The sequence below is a fragment of the Crinia signifera genome, chromosome 8, assembly GCF_055691185.1.
Source record: "Crinia signifera chromosome 8, ASM5569118v1, whole genome shotgun sequence".
NCBI classification, from domain to species: Eukaryota; Metazoa; Chordata; class Amphibia; order Anura; family Myobatrachidae; genus Crinia; species Crinia signifera.
This window is the reverse complement of record NC_139224.1, coordinates 181,886,434-181,907,780: the sequence shown is the minus strand read 5'-3', so window position 1 is coordinate 181,907,780 and position 21,347 is coordinate 181,886,434. Positions and strand designations below refer to the sequence as shown.

Below are 21,347 nucleotides of genomic sequence, written 5' to 3'. Positions count from 1 at the left end.
TATATTCACCAGTGATTCAGCAATGAATAAGTGTTTGCTAACCTCATCATCTTCATCCTCTGCTCCCTCATCCTCAGCAGCATTAGCCAGATTGTGAGCAAACTCTAGTGCTTTCTCCACACTCTCTTCAGTGTGCTGCATGCCGGGCAATGGCGGGAACCCTGCAGAAAAGCCACAGTATTTTACCAGAAGGTTTTCCGGAGCTACAGTATATCTTCTCCAGTTACTGTATCGATAGATTAGCTGATGACCAGCTGGCACGGTGGGTGTACAATGGCTGATGGCCAGCTGGCACGGTGGGTGTACAATGGCTGATGGCCAGCTGGCACGGTGGGTGTAGAATGGCTGATGGCCAGCTGGCGCGTTGGGTGTGGAATGGCTAATCACCAGATGGCAAGTTGGGTGTAGAATGGCTAATGACCAGATGGCAAGTTGGGTGTAGAATGGCTAATAACCAGATGGCACGATGGGTGTAGAATGGCTAATGGCCAGATGGCAAGTTGGGTGTAGAATGGCTAATGGCCAGATGGCAAGTTGGGTGTAGAATTGCTAATGGCCAGCTGGCACGATGGGTGCAGAATGCTTGATGACCAGCTGGCACGTTGGGTGTACAATGGCTGATGACCAGCTGGCACGACGGGTGTACAATGGCTGATGACCAGCTGGCACGTTGGGTGTAGAACAGTTGGAAGGTTGGGTTATACATAACTGAAGATCTTACCTGGAGGAACTGGGAGATCTGCCAGATTCTGCTTCTTCCCAACATTCTGTGCCCGTATGGCATCCTGGTATTGCTGCAGATAAAGACGTTTATCATTGAGAAGTCAAATAAGATTGTGGCAACATTTAAGAAAAATGACAGTTATTGTAATAAGGTACAGTGATGGAAAGGGTGCAATTTTAATGCCCATTCTCCAGGCTGAACTGTACACTGCAATTTAAATGCCATTGATTTCGAAGATTTTTTTTTTTTATTCTTCATTTTGTGTCGAGCACATCGGGTATCGAAATAATTTACAGGTTTTACTTTTCATGTTTCATACTAAAGGGGCATGATCGGAAATCATGATGTTATCTATAATGGTGTGAGATTAGTGAGTAATCTATCCTCGTAAAGGTGTCATGTACCCGTGAGTGGTAAGTATATTCCCTACTAGAGCCAATCTGAAGCCTCCACACATTGAGTAAAGCGCGTTGGGCGCATGGAGAGAACATACCTTCCCTGAAGCTTTGGAATGGTCCAAATGAGCATTTACTCGTGAAAGTGTGCATTCATGTCACATCCAATGATTTAAAAAAAAACTTCAAACACTTGAATCTACGCGTTTCGGCACACGTAGATTCAAGTGTCTGGAGTTTTTTTTAAAATCAACTGAGTGTGGAGCATAGTGGTTACAGCCTTTTGGTACATCATCAAGCACCCGGGTAACATCTGATGTGGTATGGAAGCTGTCAATACCGTGTTCCTGCTCCGTTGTTATTCTAAAGAATAAAGTGTTGTGATTTTATCTTGGCCATCTGAAGTCATATTTCAAAGGGAAAATATACCTTTATGGGAGTACACAGAATTTGTCATATGTAAGCATACATGTGAGAATTCACATATATATGCACGTGTGAGGTGACCCAATTAATTCACCCTGGGATCGTTTGGAAGCTGTCCGGGGACACCTTTTCCTTGACTCCTGTTTTCACCTAAAGGGGAAATAGACTGTTTCTGGAGTTTCAATACCATCTTTTTTCCTGTTGTTTTTTTCATATGTTCATGGAATACCTGAGACGGATTTGAACCCTGTGAATTACCTTAAAAAAATACAGGACTATACCTATAAGTGCACGTGAGATTTCTCTTGTTGTTGTAGTGTATGTTTGGTGGTCCGGTGACCACTATTGAAGTATCATATGCAGCTTTAAGGTTTGCAGCGCCTGTGGTGGAATATCTTTCCTTTTAGATAGACTTTATCTGATCCAGCTAAGTTCATCACAATATCAATAATATATATATTATAAGGGCACGGTATTCCATAGGGAACGTTTGAAATGGGGCATGGTGTTTGAGGGGCTACAACTCAAAAGTGACTTGACATACTGAGCTGGGCAAAATAGTACAAAATGAGCAATTGGGAGCAATATAAACTTCCAACCGTCAGTTTTTTCTGCCACTTCAGAAATGACTTTTTGACACCGTTTTTCATTATAATCTATGAGGGGATTTTTGGGAAGGCATAACTCAGGGTAGAGGAAGAATTAAGACTTGGGGTTTGTTTTATTAGATAGAGCTTGTCCCAGTGTAGTGCCTTTTGGGGTTAAGGTTTTTCAGATCGTTACAGGTTTTTTTTAAATTTAGTGAAATATGCCCCATTATAAAGATAGGCATTTCAACTTGTTTTGCAATGGCAGTTGGGAATGAAGAGAGAGTGGGAAGCAGTCTCATGCAGGGGGCTACACACACTGTAGTGGGTGTGACGCACGATGAAGGAGACTGTAGGGGGGTGAAATACAGGGTGAAGCATACCTGCCTACGTTTTATAACAGGGTGCATCGGACTGTATAGGTGGCGATACACAGGGTGTAGGGGGGTGACACAGGGTGCAGGGGACTGTATAGGTGGCGATACACAGGGTGTAGGGGGGTGACACAGGGTGCAGGGGACTGTATAGGTGGCGATACACAGGGTGTAGGGGGGTGACACAGGGTGCAGGGGACTGTATAGGTGGCGATACACAGGGTGTAGGGGGGTGACACAGGGTGCAGGGGACTGTATAGGTGGCGATACACAGGGTGCAAGGGACTGTATAGGCGGTGACACACAGGGTGCAGGGGACTATAAGGGGGTGACACACAGGGTGCATGGGACTGTATTGATGTTGAGACACAGGGTGCATCGGACTGTATAGGTGGCGATACACAGGGTGTAGGGGGGTGACACAGGGTGCAGGGGACTGTATAGGTGGCGATACACAGGGTGCATGGGACTGTATTGATGTTGAGACACAGGGTGCATCGGACTGTATAGGTGGCGATACACAGGGTGTAGGGGGGTGACACAGGGTGCAGGGGACTGTATAGGTGGCGATACACAGGGTGTAGGGGGGTGACACAGGGTGCAGGGGACTGTATAGGTGGCGATACACAGGGTGTAGGGGGGTGACACAGGGTGCAGGGGACTGTATAGGTGGCGATACACAGGGTGTAGGGGGGTGACAGGGTGCAGGGGACTCTATAGGCGGTGACACAGGGTGCAGGGGACTATAGGTGGGTGACACACAGAGTGCAGGGGACTATAAGGGGGTGACACACAGGATGCAGGGGACTGTATAGATGTACACAGGGTGCATGGGACTGTATAGGTGGTGATACACAGGGTGTAGGGGGGTGACACAGGGTGCAGGGGACTGTATAGGCGGTGACACACAGGGTGCAGGGGACTATAGGTGGGTGACACACAGTGCAGGGGACTATAAGGGGGTGACACACAGGATGCAGGGGACTGTATAGATGTTGAGACACAGGGTGCATCGGACTGTATAGGTGGCGATACACAGGGTGTAGGGGGGTGACACAGGGTGCAGGGGACTGTGTGGGGGTGAAACACGGTGCAGGGGACTGTAAAGGTAGTGGGCATTTCCATGGGCACAGCCGCCGCCCGTGCTGCTAGGTGCAAACGGGACAGCGAACAAGCAGTTCACCACGCCCGCTTGCACATGCACAGTCCCTCACAATCGCTAACCTGCACGAACACGGAGGGGATAAGGTCCTACATTCTTCTTCCTTATGGATTTGTTTATTTTCATTTATCTTTAAAAACACAAACAAAATCCTCCCCCAAATAAATAAGGGTCCTCAGAAGGACGCTGCGTCCCCCTGATGTGTGCGGGAGCTTCTTCCTGTCCCTTTCGTACCTTGACAATGCGCTCATGCATCCTGGCCTTCCTCTCATCCCCGCTGGCTTTGGCTTGTTGTGCTGCAGATCTGTAGCGCTCCAATCTCTGCTGCAGAGCCTGTAACAGAGCTGGGACACAGAAGCTTCATAAACAGCGGATACAGACTGGTCCGTTCATTGTAACACCAGCAACAGCTGCCAGAGAGGACAGATATATATATATATATATATAACAACCGCAATAAGGGCGTTGCATGCGATAGGGGTATCCTGTCTGCCAATAGGCCAGCGGAACCTAACACATAGAACAACCAGGAGGTGTCATTATGGAAGCGCTGGCAGGATTATGGTGCTGAATTTACATTGTGGTTGGTGCAATTATTGATAAACAAAGTCTGAGTATATTCCCAGCTTTTAGGAATTAGGATAAAATAAACTACATCACAAAGTGTGGGCTGGAACAGCGAGTCCAAAAATGTGGACCCGCACATCAACGGAACGCCACAGAAAAGCAGCCAATCAAAATGTATTGATGCCCAAATGTAAGCGCAAGCATTAGCGTGGCAACCCAAAGTATAATTCTATGGCACCAGATTGGTTAGAAGAGGGAATACATATGTAGCCATTGCCATGTCCATAACCATCGCGGCATTCTGCAGTATAAGCGGACGCCAATGCCACCAATGTCTATCCTTATTAGGATCCTTCTATGGCTAGATGGGTTAGAATCATACAATAATCCCCTAGCACACTACAAAGGCCAGTAGGCAGAGATCACAGGTACGCCATCAGCCGCTCCAGGCAATCTAAGGCATGTGAGTGAGGGGTAGCTGACCAGCATACTCCAGCATGAGTGCAGATCACAGGCCAGACAGTCAATGGGTCGTCACACGGAAAAGGTCAAACTCACACGTACAGGGCCCATAAATAGTGCACAGCGTCCCCTAACACGTCTCGCTGCCCTCGTCACACCTTACGGTCACAGTCTGAGCACATGGGCCCATAAATAGTGCACAGCATCCCCTCACACGTCTCGCTGCCCTCGTCACACATTACGGTCTGAGCTCATGGGCCCATAAATAGTGCACAGCGTCCCCTCACACGTCTAGCTGCCCTCGTCACAACTTACGGTCACAGTCTGAGCTCATGGGCCCATAAATAGTGCACAGCATCCCCTCACACGTCTCGCTGCCCTCGTCACACCTTACGGTCACGGTCTGAGCTCATGGGCCCATAAATAGTGCACAGCGTCCCCTCACACGTCTAGCTGCCCTCGTCACACCTTACGGTCACAGTCTGAGCACGAGGGCCCATAAATAGTGCACAGCGTCCCCTCACACGTCTCGCTGCCCTCGTCACACCTTACGGTCACAGTCTGAGCACATGGGCCCATAAATAGTGCACAGCGTCCCCTCACACGTCTCGCTGCCCTCGTCACACCTTACGGTCTGAGCTCATGGGCCCATAAATAGTGCACAGCGTCCCCTCACACGTCTAGCTGCCCTCGTCACACCTTACGGTCACGGTCTGAGCACATGGGCCCATAAATAGTGCACAGCGTCCCCTCACACGTCTCGCTGCCCTCGTCACAACTTACGGTCACGGTCTGAGCACATGGGCCCATAAATAGTGCACAGCGTCCCCTCACACGTCTAGCTGCCCTCGTCACAACTTACGGTCACAGTCTGAGCACATGGGCCCATAAATAGTGCACAGCGTCCCCTCACACGTCTAGCTGCCCTCGTCACAACTTACGGTCACAGTCTGAGCACATGGGCCCATAAATAGTGAACAGCGTCCCCTCACACGTCTCGCTGCCCTCGTCACAACTTACGGTCACGGTCTGAGCTCATGGGCCCATAAATAGTGCACAGCGTCCTCTCACAGGTCTCGCTGCCCTCGTCACAACTTACGGTCACAGCCTGACCATGAGGGCCCATAAATAGTGCATAGCGTCCCCTCACACGTCTCGCTGCCCTCGTCACACCTTACGGTCACGGCCTGAGCACGAGGGCCCATAAATAGTGCACAGCGTCCCCTCACACATCTCGCTGCCCTCGTTACACCTTACGGTCACAGCCTGTGCACGAGGGCCCATAAATAGTGCACAGCGTCCCCTCACACGTCTCGCTGCCCTCGTCACACCTTACGGTCTGAGCACATGGGCCCATAAATAGTGCACAGCGTCCCCTCACACCTTACGGTCACGGTCTGAGCACGAGGGCCCATAAATAGTGCACAGCGTCCCCTCACACATCTCGCTGCCCTCGTTACACCTTACGGTCACAGCCTGTGCACGAGGGCCCATAAATAGTGCACAGCGTCCCCTCACACGTCTCGCTGCCCTCGTCACACCTTACGGTCTGAGCTCATGGGCCCATAAATAGTGCACAGCGTCCCCTCACACCTTACGGTCACGGTCTGAGCACGAGGGCCCATAAATAGTGCACAGCGTCCCCTCACACATCTCGCTGCCCTCGTTACACCTTACGGTCACAGCCTGTGCACGAGGGCCCATAAATAGTGCACAGCGTCCCCTCACACGTCTCGCTGCCCTCGTCACACCTTACGGTCTGAGCTCATGGGCCCATAAATAGTGCACAGCATCCCCTCACACGTCTCGCTGCCCTCGTCACACCTTACGGTCTGAGCTCATGGGCCCATAAATAGTGCACAGCGTCCCCTCACACGTCTCGCTGCCCTCGTCACACCTTACGGTCACGGCCTGAGCACGAGGGCCCATAAATAGTGCACAGCGTCCCCTCACACATCTCGCTGCCCTCGTCACACCTTACAGTCACAGCCTAAGCACGAGGGCCCATAAATAGTGCACAGCGTCCCCTCACACGTCTCGCTGCCCTCGTCACACCTTACGGTCACAGTCTGAGCACGAGGGCCCATAAATAGTGCACAGCGTCCCCTCACACGTCTCGGTGCCCTCGTCACACCTTACGGTCACAGTCTGAGCTCATGGGCCCATAAATAGTGCACAGCATCCCCTCACACGTCTCGCTGCCCTTGTCACACCTTACGGTCACGGTCTGAGCACGAGGGCCCATAAATAGTGCACAGCGTCCCCTCACACGTCTCGCTGCCCTCGTCACACCTTACGGTCACGGTCTGAGCACATGGGCCCATAAATAGTGCACAGCATCCCCTCACACGTCTCGCTGCCCTCGTCACACCTTACGGTCACGGTCTGAGCACGAGGGCCCATAAATAGTGCACTGCGTCCCCTCACACGTCTCGCTGCCCTAGTCACACCTTACGGTCACGGTCTGAGCTCATGGGCCCATAAATAGTGCACAGCATCCCCTCACACGTCTCGCTGCCCTCGTCACACCTTACGGTCACGGCCTGAGCACGAGGGCCCATAAATAGTGCACAGCGTCCCCTCACACGTCTCGCTGCCCTCGTCACACCTTACAGTCACGGTCTGAGCACATGGGCCCATAAATAGTGCACAGCATCCCCTCACACGTCTCGCTGCCCTCGTCACACCTTACGGTCACGGTCTGAGCACGAGGGCCCATAAATAGTGCACAGCGTCCCCTCACACGTCTCGCTGCCCTCGTCACACCTTACGGTCACGGTCTGAGCACATGGGCCCATAAATAGTGCACAGCATCCCCTCACACGTCTCGCTGCCCTCGTCACACCTTACGGTCACGGCCTGTGCACGAGGGCCCATAAATAGTGCACAGCGTCCTCTCACACGTCTCGCTGCCCTCGTCACACCTTACGGTCACGGCCTGAGCACATGGGCCCATAAATAGTGCACAGCGTCCCCTCACACCTCTCGCTGCCCTCGTCACACCTTACGGACACAGTCTGAGCACATGGGCCCATAAATAGTGCACAGCGTCCCCTCACACATCTCGCTGCCCTCGTCACACCTTCCGGTCACGGCCTGAGCACGTGGGCCCATAAATAGTCCACAGCGTCCCCTCACACGTCTCGCTGCCCTCGTCACACCTTACAGTCACGGTCTGAGCACATGGGCCCATAAATAGTGCACAGCGTCCCCTCACACGTCTAGCTGCCCTCGTCACAACTTACGGTCACAGTCTGAGCACATGGGCCCATAAATAGTGCACAGCGTCCCCTCACACGTCTAGCTGCCCTCGTCACACCTTACGGTCACGGTCTGAGCACATGGGCCCATAAATAGTGCACAGCGTCCCCTCACACGTCTCGCTGCCCTCGTCACACCTTACGGTCACGGTCTGAGCACATGGGCCCATAAATAGTGCACAGCGTCCCCTCACACGTCTCGCTGCCCTCGTCACAACTTACGGTCACGGTCTGAGCTCATGGGCCCATAAATAGTGCACAGCGTCCCCTCACACGTCTCGCTGCCCTCGTCACACCTTACGGTCTGAGCTCATTGGCCCATAAATAGTGCACAGCGTCCCCTCACACGTCTCGCTGCCCTCGTCACACCTTACGGTCACGGCCTGAGCACGAGGGCCCATAAATAGTGCACAGCGTCCCCTCACACATCTCGCTGCCCTCGTCACACCTTACGGTCACAGCCTGAGCACGAGGGCCCATAAATAGTGCACAGCGTCCCCTCACACGTCTCGCTGCCCTCGTCACACCTTACGGTCACGGTCTGAGCTCATGGGCCCATAAATAGTGCACAGCGTCCCCTCACAGGTCTCGCTGCCCTCGTCACACCTTACGGTCACAGTCTGAGCACATGGGCCCATAAATAGTGCACAGCATCCCCTCACACGTCTCGCTGCCCTCGTCACACCTTACGGTCACGGTCTGAGCACGAGGGCCCATAAATAGTGCACAGCGTCCCCTCACACGTCTCGCTGCCCTCGTCACACCTTACGGTCACGGTCTGAGCACATGGGCCCATAAATAGTGCACAGCATCCCCTCACACGTCTCGCTGCCCTCGTCACACCTTACGGTCACGGTCTGAGCACGAGGGCCCATAAATAGTGCACAGCGTCCCCTCACACGTCTCGCTGCCCTCGTCACACCTTACGGTCACGGTCTGAGCACATGGGCCCATAAATAGTGCACAGCATCCCCTCACACGTCTCGCTGCCCTCGTCACACCTTACGGTCACGGTCTGAGCACATGGGCCCATAAATAGTGCACAGCATCCCCTCACACGTCTCGCTGCCCTCGTCACACCTTACGGTCACGGTCTGAGCACATGGGCCCATAAATAGTGCACAGCGTCCCCTCACACGTCTAGCTGCCCTCGTCACAACTTACGGTCACAGTCTGAGCACATGGGCCCATAAATAGTGCACAGCGTCCCCTCACACGTCTAGCTGCCCTCGTCACACCTTACGGTCCCGGTCTGAGCACATGGGCCCATAAATAGTGCACAGCGTCCCCTCACACGTCTCGCTGCCCTCGTCACACCTTACGGTAACGGCCTGAGCACATGGGCCCATAAATAGGGCACAGCGTCCCCTCACACGTCTCGCTGCCCTCGTCACACCTTACGGTCACGGCTTGAGCTCATGGGCCCATAAATAGTGCACAGCGTCCCCTCACACGTCTAGCTGCCCTCGTCACACCTTACGGTCACAGTCTGAGCACATGGGCCCATAAATAGTGCACAGCGTCCCCTCACACGTCTCGCTGCCCTCGTCACACCTTACGGTCACGGCCTGAGCACATGGGCCCATAAATAGGGCACAGCGTCCCCTCACACGTCTCGCTGCCCTCGTCACACCTTACGGTCACGGCCTGAGCACATGGGCCCATAAATAGTGCACAGCGTCCCCTCACACGTCTAGCTGCCCTCGTCACACCTTACGGTCCCGGTCTGAGCACGAGGGCCCATAAATAGTGCACAGCGTCCCCTCACACGTCTAGCTGCCCTCGTCACACCTTACGGTCACGGCCTGAGCACGAGGGCCCATAAATAGTGCACAGCGTCCCCTCACACGTTACGCTGCCCTCGTCACACCTTACGGTCACGGCCTGAGCACATGGGCCCATAAATAGTGCACAGCGTCCCCTCACACGTCTCGCTGCCCTCGTCACACCTTACGGTCACGGTCTGAGCACGAGGGCCCATAAATAGTGCACAGCGTCCTCTCACACGTCTCGCTGCCCTCGTCACACCTTACGGTCACGGCCTGAGCACATGGGCCCATAAATAGTGCACAGCGTCCCCTCACACGTCTAGCTGCCCTCGTCACACCTTACGGTCACGGCCTGAGCACATGGGCCCATAAATAGTGCACAGCGTCCCCTCACACGTCTCGCTGCCCTCGTCACACCTTACTGTCACGGCCTGAGCACATGGGCCCATAAATAGTGCACAGCGTCCCCTCACACGTCTCGCTGCCCTTGTCACACCTTACGGTCACGGTCTGAGCACGAGGGCCCATAAATAGTGCACAGCGTCCCCTCACACGTCTCGCTGCCCTCGTCACATCTTACGGTCACGGTCTGAGCACATGGGCCCATAAATAGTGCACAGCGTCCCCTCACACATCTCGCTGCCCTCATCACACCTTACGGTCCCGGTCTGAGCACATGGGCCCATAAATAGTGCACAGCGTCCCCTCACACGTCTCGCTGCCCTCGTCACACCTTACGGTCACGGTCTGAGCACGAGGGCCCATAAATAGTGCACAGCGTCCCCTCACACGTCTCGCTGCCCTCGTCACACCTTACGGTCACGGCCTGAGCACATGGGCCCATAAATAGTGCACAGCGTCCCCTCACACGTCTAGCTGCCCTCGTCACACCTTACCGTCACGGCCTGAGCACGAGGGCCCATAAATAGTGCACAGCGTCCCCTCACACGTCTCGCTGCCCTCGTCACACCTTACGGTCACGGCCTGAGCACGAGGGCCCATAAATAGTGCACAGCGTCCCCTCACACGTCTCGCTGCCCTCGTCACACCTTACGGTCACGGTCTGAGCACGAGGGCCCATAAATAGTGCAAAGCGTCCTCTCACACGTCTCGCTGCCCTCGTCACACCTTACGGTCACGGCCTGAGCACGAGGGCCCATAAATAGTGCACAGATTCCCCTCACACGTCTCGCTGCCCTCGTCACACCTTACGGTCACGGTCTGAGCACGAGGGCCCATAAATAGTGCACAGCGTCCCCTCACACGTCTCGCTGCCCTCGTCACATCTTACGGTCACGGTCTGAGCACATGGGCCCATAAATCGTGCACAGCGTCACCTCACACATCTTGCTGCCCTCGTCACACCTTACGGTCACGGCCTGAGCACATGGGCCCATAAATAGTGCACAGCGTCCCCTCACACGTCTCGCTGCCCTCGTCACATCTTACGGTCACGGCCTGAGCACGAGGGCCCATAAATAGTGCACAGCGTCCCCTCACACGTCTCGCTGCCCTCGTCACACCTTACGGTCACGGTCTGAGCTCATGGGCCCATAAATAGTGCACAGCGTCCCCTCAAACGTCTCGCTGCCCTCGTCACACCTTACGGTCACAGTCTGAGCACATGGGCCCATAAATAGTGCACAGCGTCCTCTCACAGGTCTCGCTGCCCTAGTCACACCTTACGGTCACAGTCTGAGCACGAGGGCCCATAAATAGTGCACAGCATCCCCTCACACGTCTCGCTGCCCTCGTCACAACTTACGGTCACAGCCTGAGCACGAGGGCCCATAAATAGTGCACAGCGTCCCCTCACACGTCTCGCTGCCCTCGTCACAACTTACGGTCACGGTCTGAGCTCATGGGCCCATAAATAGTGCACAGCGTCCCCTCACACGTCTAGCTGCCCTCGTCACACCTTACCGTCACGGCCTGAGCACGAGGGCCCATAAATAGTGCACAGCGTCCCCTCACATGTCTCGCTGCCCTCGTCACACCTTACGGTCACGGTCTGAGCTCATGGGCCCATAAATAGTGCACAGCGTCCCCTCACACGTCTCGCTGCCCTCGTCACAACTTACGGTCACGGTCTGAGCTCATGGGCCCATAAATAGTGCACAGCGTCCCCTCACACGTCTAGCTGCCCTCGTCACACCTTACGGTCACGGCCTGAGCACGAGGGCCCATAAATAGTGCACAGCGTCCCCTCACACGTCTCGCTGCCCTCGTCACACCTTACGGTCACGGTCTGAGCACGAGGGCCCATAAATAGTGCACAGCGTCCTCTCACACGTCTCGCTGCCCTCGTCACACCTTACGGTCACGGCCTGAGCACGAGGGCCCATAAATAGTGCACAGATTCCCCTCACACGTCTCGCTGCCCTCGTCACACCTTACGGTCACGGTCTGAGCACGAGGGCCCATAAATAGTGCACAGCGTCCCCTCACACGTCTCGCTGCCCTCGTCACATCTTACGGTCACGGTCTGAGCACATGGGCCCATAAATAGTGCACAGCGTCACCTCACACGTCTTGCTGCCCTCGTCACACCTTACGGTCACGGTCTGAGCACGAGGGCCCATAAATAGTGCACAGCGCCCCCTCACACGTCTCGCTGCCCTCGTCACACCTTACGGTCACGGTCTGAGCTCATGGGCCCAAAAATAGTGCACAGCGTCCCCTCAAACGTCTCGCTGCCCTCGTCACACCTTACGGTCACAGTCTGAGCACATGGGCCCATAAATAGTGCACAGCGTCCTCTCACAGGCCTCGCTGCCCTAGTCACACCTTACGGTCACGGTCTGAGCACGAGGGCCCATAAATAGTGCACAGCATCCCCTCACACGTCTCGCTGCCCTCGTCACAACTTACGGTCACAGCCTGAGCACGAGGGCCCATAAATAGTGCACAGCGTCCCCTCACACGTCTCGCTGCCCTCGTCACAACTTACGGTCACGGTCTGAGCTCATGGGCCCATAAATAGTGCACAGCGTCCCCTCACACATCTAGCTGCCCTCGTCACAACTTACGGTCACAGTCTGAGCACATGGGCCCATAAATAGTGCACAGCATCACCTCACACGTCTCGCTGCCCTCGTCACACCTTACGGTCACGGTCTGAGCACATGGGCCCATAAATAGTGCACAGCGTCCCCTCACACATCTCGCTGCCCTCGTCACACCTTACGGTCACGGTCTGAGCACATGGGCCCATAAATAGTGCACAGCGTCCCCTCACACGTCTAGCTGCCCTCGTCACAACTTACGGTCACAGTCTGAGCACATGGGCCCATAAATAGTGCACAGCGTCCCCTCACACATCTCGCTGCCCTCATCACACCTTACGGTCACGGTCTGAGCACATGGGCCCATAAATAGTGCACAGCGTCCCCTCACACATCTCGCTGCCCTCATCACACCTTACGGTCACGGCCTGAGCACATGGGCCCATAAATAGTGCACAGCATCCCCTCACACATCTCGCTGCCCTCGTCACACCTTACGGTCACGGCCTGAGCACGAGGGCCCATAAATAGTGCACAGATTCCCCTCACACGTCTCGCTGCCCTCGTCACACCTTACGGTCACAGTCTGAGCACATGGGCCCATAAATAGTGCACAGCGTCCTCTCACAGGTCTCGCTGCCCTCGTCACAACTTACTGTCACAGCCTGACCATGAGGGCCCATAAATAGTGCACAGCGCCTCTCACACGTCTCGCTGCCCTCGTCACAACTTACGGTCACAGCCTGACCATGAGGGCCCATAAATAGTGCACAGCGCCTCTCTCACGTCTCGCTGCCCTCGTCACAACTTACGGTCACAGTCTGAGCACGAGGGCCCATAAATAGTGCACAGCGTCCCCTCACACGTCTCGCTGCCCTCGTCACAACTTACGGTCACGGTCTGAGCTCATGGGCCCATAAATAGTGCACAGCATCCCCTCACACGTTTCGCTGCCCTCGTCACACCTTACGGTCACAGCCTGACCATGAGGGCCCAAAAATAGTGCACAGCGCCTCTCACACGTCTCGCTGCCCTCGTCACAACTTACGGTCACAGTCTGAGCACGAGGGCCCATAAATAGTGCACAGCGTCCCCTCACACGTCTCGCTGCCCTCGTCACAACTTACGGTCACGGTCTGAGCTCACGGGCCCATAAATAGTGCACAGCATCCCCTCACACGTCTCGCTGCCCTCGTCACACCTTACGGTCACGGTCTGAGCACATGGGCCCATAAATAGTGCACAGCATCCCCTCACACGTCTCGCTGCCCTCGTCACACCTTACGGTCACGGTCTAAACACATCGGCCCATAAATAGTGCACAGCGTCCCCTCACACGTCTAGCTGCCCTCATCACAACTTAGGGTCACAGTCTGAGCACATGGGCCCATAAATAGTGCACAGCGTCCCCTCACACATCTCGCTGCCCTCATCACACCTAACGGTCATGGCCTGAGCACGAGGGCCCATAAATAGTGCACAGCGTCCCCTCACACCTCTCGCTGCCCTCGTCACACCTTACGGTCCCGGTCTGAGCACATGGGCCCATAAATAGTGCACAGCGTCCCCTCACACGTCTCGCTGCCCTCATCACACCTTACGGTCACGGCCTGAGCACGAGGGCCCATAAATAGTGCACAGCGTCCCCTCACACGTCTCGCTGCCCTCGTCACACCTTACGGTCACGGTCTGAGCTCATGGGCCCATAAATAGTGCACAGCGTCCCCTCACACCTCTCGCTGCCCTCGTCACACCTTACGGTCACGGCCTGAGCACGAGGGCCCATAAATAGTGCACAGCGTCCCCTCACACGTCTCGCTGCCCTCGTCACACCTTACGGTCACGGTCTAAGCACATGGGCCCATAAATAGTGCACAGCATCCCCTCACACGTCTCGCTGCCCTCGTCACACCTTACGGTCACGGTCTAAACACATCGGCCCATAAATAGTGCACAGCGTCCCCTCACACGTCTAGCTGCCCTCATCACAACTTAGGGTCACAGTCTGAGCACATGGGCCCATAAATAGTGCACAGCGTCCCCTCACACATCTCGCTGCCCTCATCACACCTTACGGTCATGGCCTGAGCACGAGGGCCCATAAATAGTGCACAGCGTCCCCTCACACCTCTCGCTGCCCTCGTCACACCTTACGGTCCCGGTCTGAGCACATGGGCCCATAAATAGTGCACAGCGTCCCCTCACACGTCTCGCTGCCCTCATCACACCTTACGGTCACGGCCTGAGCACGAGGGCCCATAAATAGTGCACAGCGTCCCCTCACACGTCTCGCTGCCCTCGTCACACCTTACGGTCACGGTCTGAGCTCATGGGCCCATAAATAGTGCACAGCGTCCCCTCACACCTCTCGCTGCCCTCGTCACACCTTACGGTCACGGCCTGAGCACGAGGGCCCATAAATAGTGCACAGCGTCCCCTCACATGTCTTGCTGCCCTCGTCACACCTTACGGTCACGGTCTGAGCTCATGGGCCCATAAATAGTGCACAGCGTCCCCTCACACCTCTCGCTGCCCACGTCACACCGTATGGTCCCGGTCTGAGCACATGGGCCCATAAATAGTGCACAGCGTCCCCTCACACGTCTCGCTGCCCTCGTCACACCTTACGGTCACGGTCTGAGCTCATGGGCCCATAAATAGTGAACAGCGTCCCCTCACACCTCTCGCTGCCCTCGTCACACCTTACGGTCCCGGTCTGAGCACATGGGCCCATAAATAGTGCACAGCGTCCCCTCACACATCTCGCTGCCCTCGTCACACCTTACGGTCCCGGTCTGAGCACATGGGCCCATAAATAGTCCACAGCATCCCCTCACACGTCTCGCTGCCCTCGTCACACCTTACGATCACGGCCTGAGCACGAGGGCCCATAAATAGTGCACAGCGTCCCCTCACACGTCTCGCTGCCCTCGTCACACCTTACAGTCACGGTCTGAGCACGAGGGCCAATAAATAGTCCACAGCGTCCCCTCACAGTGAGGCGCAGAGCCTCCTCTTTGCATTCACCTTTGATGGACCAATGAATTGAGCATCGGCCATTCTGGGTCTCCTCACAATTGTACCATCTAAAAAGGGCCTGGCCCATCCTTTGTTCTCCAACTATTGTGAGACCACACATCCCAACATGCCACAATTACAGCATGTCCTAATAGCATACCTGTAAGACTGTGGCAGGGCATTATGTGATTGTCCATGACTGGAGAGCCACATATTGGCCACTCCAGCACCAGAGTGTTCTGTATCTCAGCTCTTAACACCTTTATATTGGTCTATTAATGTAATCCGGTCACCCTGCACGTCCTATAAGTAAGAAACCCTGTTTTGTCTCACCTTGGCTGCTCGCAGGGCCAGGCTGCTGGGGCTCTGCTGCTAAGGGTTCCATAGTCTTCGCTTCTTGATCTAGAAGTTTAAAGAACATGATGTCCCCTAAATGAAACCATGCACTGTAGACTGCCCTAGTGCAGTGGTTCCCAACCCTGGTCCTCAAGTACCCCCAACAGTGCATGTTTTCCAGGTCACCCAGCAGGTGCACTCATTATTCAGGCACATTTGAAAAGATCCACAGGTGGAGCTAATTATAGCACTTGTGATTCTGTGTGGAGACCTGGAAAACGTGCACTGTTGGGGGGTACGTGAGGACCAGGGTTGGGAACCACTGCACTAGTGTATAGTGTGGCTTTAGCTGTAAATACCTTTAGGATCCGGAGGGATGTGACTAAGATCCACAGGCTGGCCGTTCTCCAGAGCTTCTAGAACCAAGCTGAATTTCTGAAACAAATTAAAACATTTATGTCCATAAGGTAACGGAACAGTGGGCATTTCCTGTGATGTCTGCAGGGCCAATGAGTGCAGTGCTGGAGGGTGTATAGCCAGATGTGGGGGGCTATGGCCTGCTCAGCAAAGTCTACATATTGCTCTCTATATATTCTCCAGAATCCAATGACAGACAAAGGAAGCCAGAAATCATCTCTCATCATAGTATATAAAGCCAAACAGAGAACATACACCCTGGCTGCTCAGTGGGTCAGATACAAGTTATAAGACGCACCTGTGCAGAATAGATAGCTGTATACACTATGGTGAGCAGGAGGATGTGGAGGTGTTTGTTTTTGCCATCTTATGTTCCACCTACGGTGAAACACACACACACACACATTACAAATGTTGTCCGGCACTCAGTCCCTCTTGGATGAGAATTGCCCCGGTACCTTCCTAGTAGCCAGTTAAGGAGTTTTGTAGAGAGGCGGCACTCAGGGGGGTACTTGTGTAATATCTGGGCGCCCGATTTTTCATTGTACTGCATCGCACCGCACTACTTAAGGCATGCAATGCAATGTGATTTTTCATTGTAAAGACCCGATTTTTAATTGTATAGTCAACCATGGGTGATTTCATACCCCCACTATCCAACTACGTATGGAGTTGATTTTATATAGTGTGGCGAGCGCAGCGAGCCACCGAGCCCGAAGCGTGGCGAGCCCAGTGAGCCCCGCGAGGGGACGCAGAATACATGTAAAGTAATACGCGTCCGCTCGCCACGCTTCGGGCTCGGTGGCTCGCTGCACTCGCAACACTATATAAAATCAACTCCATGCGTAGTTGGATAGTGGGGGTATGAAATCACCCATGGCTGACTATACAATTAAAAATCGGGTCTTTACAATGATAAATCACATTGCATTGCATGCCTTAAGTACTTAAGTAGTGGCATGCAATGAAAAAATCGGGCGCCCTGATAATACACAAGTACCCTCAGGGGTCTTTGTATAAGATAATCATGCTTTTTTTTTTTTTGCTTTAAATCTTTATTTTCATATACATAATAATACATAAACATACATAAACCTACATAAAACATCCAGACATACAGACAGTGGTACATATCAACCTTAAAAAAAAAAAGAAAAGAAAACCTATGCTTCGTTCTGCTCAACTGGCCCCTAAAACGTGAAGGGCCTTTCTATCGCTTATATATCAATTTCTATGTGGCGAGCACACCAACCTGGGGGTGTTCATTTATCTAGCATTAAGAGGCTTTGTATGTGGAGGGAGTAGTGCTTGACCAACAAGGTGTTTTCCACCTGCACCTGAGCTTGTATAGCCTTCATACTGTGGAGGTTGAACTCTGGAACCGGTATTGATGTAGTACTCCCGGCTATCTAAATGGTACCCTAACCTTGTATCCTCTGTCTTCATAGCCTATGGCATTCTGGGTTTTCTATCCAGTAGAGCAGATATTAACTTGGTCATACAAATGGTATCACGACTCTTTGTTCTTCGAGTCTGCCTAGGCATCATTTTCATATTACACTATCTATCCAAAGTGCATGTCAAAGTGTCAAACATATACAAATAAACTAAAATAAAAGTGCAAGAGAGCAAGATCAACGTTGCTCATATTGTAGTTTTCACATCTAATATAAATTTACTAAGAATCTAATTTACTAAGAATCTATCAAAACACACATATTCCCTCCGGTTATTATATAGTGATACTATAAGATAATCATGCTTATCCGATAAGCAAATGGTGTTTCACGCCTGATTATGCCGGACATCACACACAGCGTGAGGGCGCTCACTGTATCGCTGGTTGCTACGCAACCTGTCACGCCATCAGCCACTGTGTAGATATTATGTGGCTGAGCTCAAACTATAGCGGTTGCTAAGCAACCTGCGAGTAAACTAATGGCAGTGTGTTACAAATCGAGAAGTAACGGGAAAGGAGGAATCACGGGCACCGGACAACAGTAGGGCAAAGACTCCATATCTATAGAGACAATAACATAAGCTCTATAAACAAATAAAAAATATATAAAAACATATAATACATAAATGGCAAGTTGCTTAAGCCAAGGTAAAGGCACAGCTCTAGATATTAGCTTATTTAAGGTACATTTAACATTAGCATAGAGCAGTGGTTCCCAACCCTGTTCCTCAAATACCCCCAACAGTGCATGTTTTCCAGGTCACCCGACAGGTGCACTCATTATTCAGACACATTTTAAAAGATCCACAGGTGGAGATAATTATGTCACTTGTGATTCTGTGTGGAGACCTGGAAAACGTGCACTGTTGGGGGTACTTGAGGACCAGGGTTGGGAACCACTGGCATAGAGCAAAAACTGTATAGTAACGAAATCTACCTAATGCTGCTTTCCCACTGCCTACCCGGGTAAAGACCCGTTTTTTTTAAACGGGTCTTTACCCGGGTAAGAGCCACAAAGACCCTTTCCCACTGCAGCTTTTAAACAGTAAATTACCATTTAAAAGCAGTAAATGTCCCATTCACACTTACCCGTGTAAACCACAAAGCAACACGTTTAAACTCTCTAGTAAACCTTGCCTGTCATTAAAAACATCACATGCACCAATCATGTTCTTAACCTTTATTATTATTTCTAAATACCGTTTAAAACTCTTTCCCATTGCCAAAAAAACGGCTCTTACACGGGTAAAACACTGCTTTTTACCCGGTTAACAAATACCGGTATTTGTTACCCGGGTAAAGCAACCTGGAGCTTTCCCACTGCAGCTCTAGCCGTTTAAAAAGGCTAAAAAAACGGCATTTTACCGTGTAAAGCCTGCAGTGGGAAAGGGGCATCACATAAACATAGCAAAGCTGCAGGAAATAGCTCTCAGCAAAAATGAATAAACCACTGCTTAATGTAAAGCTAGTAGATGGGCAAATTACCCAATCTTGGGTTCCACTACATACACTCACAGAGCCTAAAGTTGAACATACTAAATGTAGTCATATTGCCAAAAATTAAAACACACACTAACAAGCAGAAGCTTCAGGCAGACTCACTGTAACCTAGTAGCAATACATATCAGACAGTTTCTGCCATATGAACATCTATATAGTTGGATAACCATATGAGTAGTGGGGACCTCTGACCCCGCGAGGGCATCAGGGCCTCCTCTTATAAGCAATGCAATCTTGAGTGACGTGCATCATTGACTCACAACATCTAAAGGAAGCTAATTAACATTGAGGCCAGAGGGAGCCCACTGTATTCAACCGGAGGATCCATCTGGCCTCTAATTCCAAGAGCCTCTTGTGGCGATCTCCACCTCTCTTAGGAGGGGGCACCTGATCAAATGGTTTGTATCGAAGAGTTGCCAATGAGCGGTGCGCATCCCTACAATGCCTGGCAACAGGCTGATCTCATCAGCCAGTACGGACTCTGTGGTTGTCCTGCAATGCTATATAGAAACAGGTCCTGGAAAAACGGACAGCAGACGTGTGGCTCTACTATCTATATCTGACCTTAATTACACCAGATATATCTCAACTTAAGTCCACTCTTAGAGGCAAATACCTTCTCAGATGGACAAAACCATGTGCACTGCAGGTGGGGCAGATGTAACATGTGCAGAGAGAATTAGATTTGTGAGAGTTATTTTGTTTCTGTGCAGGGAAAATACTGACTGCTTTATTTCTACACTGCAATATAGATCTCACTTTGAAGTAAAACCCCGCCCAAATCTAACTCTCTCTGCACATTACATCTGCCCCACCTGCAGTGCACATGGTTTTGTCCATTTTAGAAGGAATTTGCCTCTAAGAGTGAACTAGAATAAGGCCCTTAGAGACAGCAGAATAGCTGGTGACCAGTTTTAAGGCAGAAATAATGCATCAATAATTTGATGCTTTTGTTACACTCTGTTTTCTCAAATACTGTTATTTATTGCTGCAGGTGGCGTTAGATTGTTGCACTGTATCTGGACTATTTGTCTACAGCAAAATTATAGACAACAATTAGGTAGACACCATTAGTTAGACATGCCAAACGGTCGACCCTGCCAACCGGTCGACAGTCAAAAGGTCAACATGGGGTTTTTCACTGTTTTCTGAGCTGGCATGTGCCGACAGGCGGTATTTCATGCCCTAAAACAAGAAATTCTAGTCTCGTTAGAGACAAAGACAGGGCGCTTGAGAATGAGAACTGATTTTCACACAAAGGCAGCTGCTCTTTTTAGGGGTAGTCAATCCCTAATATTCTACTAGAGAAAGGCAAAAGTTTACAAAGGAGAGCAGCGCCTTTAAACTACAATGATTGACACAATTGATGGTGACATTTTTTTTTATAAGACATAAAATACAATACAATAAATAACAATTAGTAGATTGATTAGCTCGCTCCTGAACATTATTTTACATGAATATGAATGGAGGGAATATTACCAGGGGTAGATACTTGGGTCACCGTCCATGGAAATGGGGAAGGGATGAGGGGAACTCAGGTCCTCTCTATTGACACGGTCCTTGATGTTATGCCGCTGGAGGAATCTGTGAGGAGTCCAACTTTTATCCCCGACAGCCCGATATCCCCTCTGGTGTTATGGCGTCTCTCACAGGCCGCTGGAGGAATGGCAATGGGGCAGATGGTGGAAGTTGTTGCTCCTGAAGTCCCAATAGACCTCTGAGGGTTCATGGTGTCCCCCTCAGACCACTGGGGGTGGTGGGACAATGGATGGAGGTAAATGTCACAGTGGAAATGTCCCAAAAATTGGTGGGATCCAAAAGGGTCCAATGGTGATGATTGGTGGGAGACTCCAATGAATTTGGAGAGGTCTCCTTGCTGGAAG

The 21,347-nt window shown here is 52.2% G+C and overlaps 1 protein-coding gene across 1 annotated transcript in view; it reads right to left on the bottom strand.

The window, feature by feature from the left end:
• CC2D1B (coiled-coil and C2 domain containing 1B) overlaps nucleotides 1–21,347 on the bottom strand; it is a 210,946-nt gene that overhangs the window by 95,864 nt on the left and 93,735 nt on the right. Inside the window, exons 9-13 of the mRNA XM_083158258.1 lie at nucleotides 16,445–16,520; nucleotides 16,083–16,151; nucleotides 3,903–4,012; nucleotides 722–794; nucleotides 43–161 (exon numbers count right to left, since the gene is read on the bottom strand). Coding sequence (XP_083014384.1) covers nucleotides 43–161; nucleotides 722–794; nucleotides 3,903–4,012; nucleotides 16,083–16,151; nucleotides 16,445–16,520 — 447 coding nt within the window. The remainder of the gene's footprint in view (nucleotides 1–42; nucleotides 162–721; nucleotides 795–3,902; nucleotides 4,013–16,082; nucleotides 16,152–16,444; nucleotides 16,521–21,347) is intronic.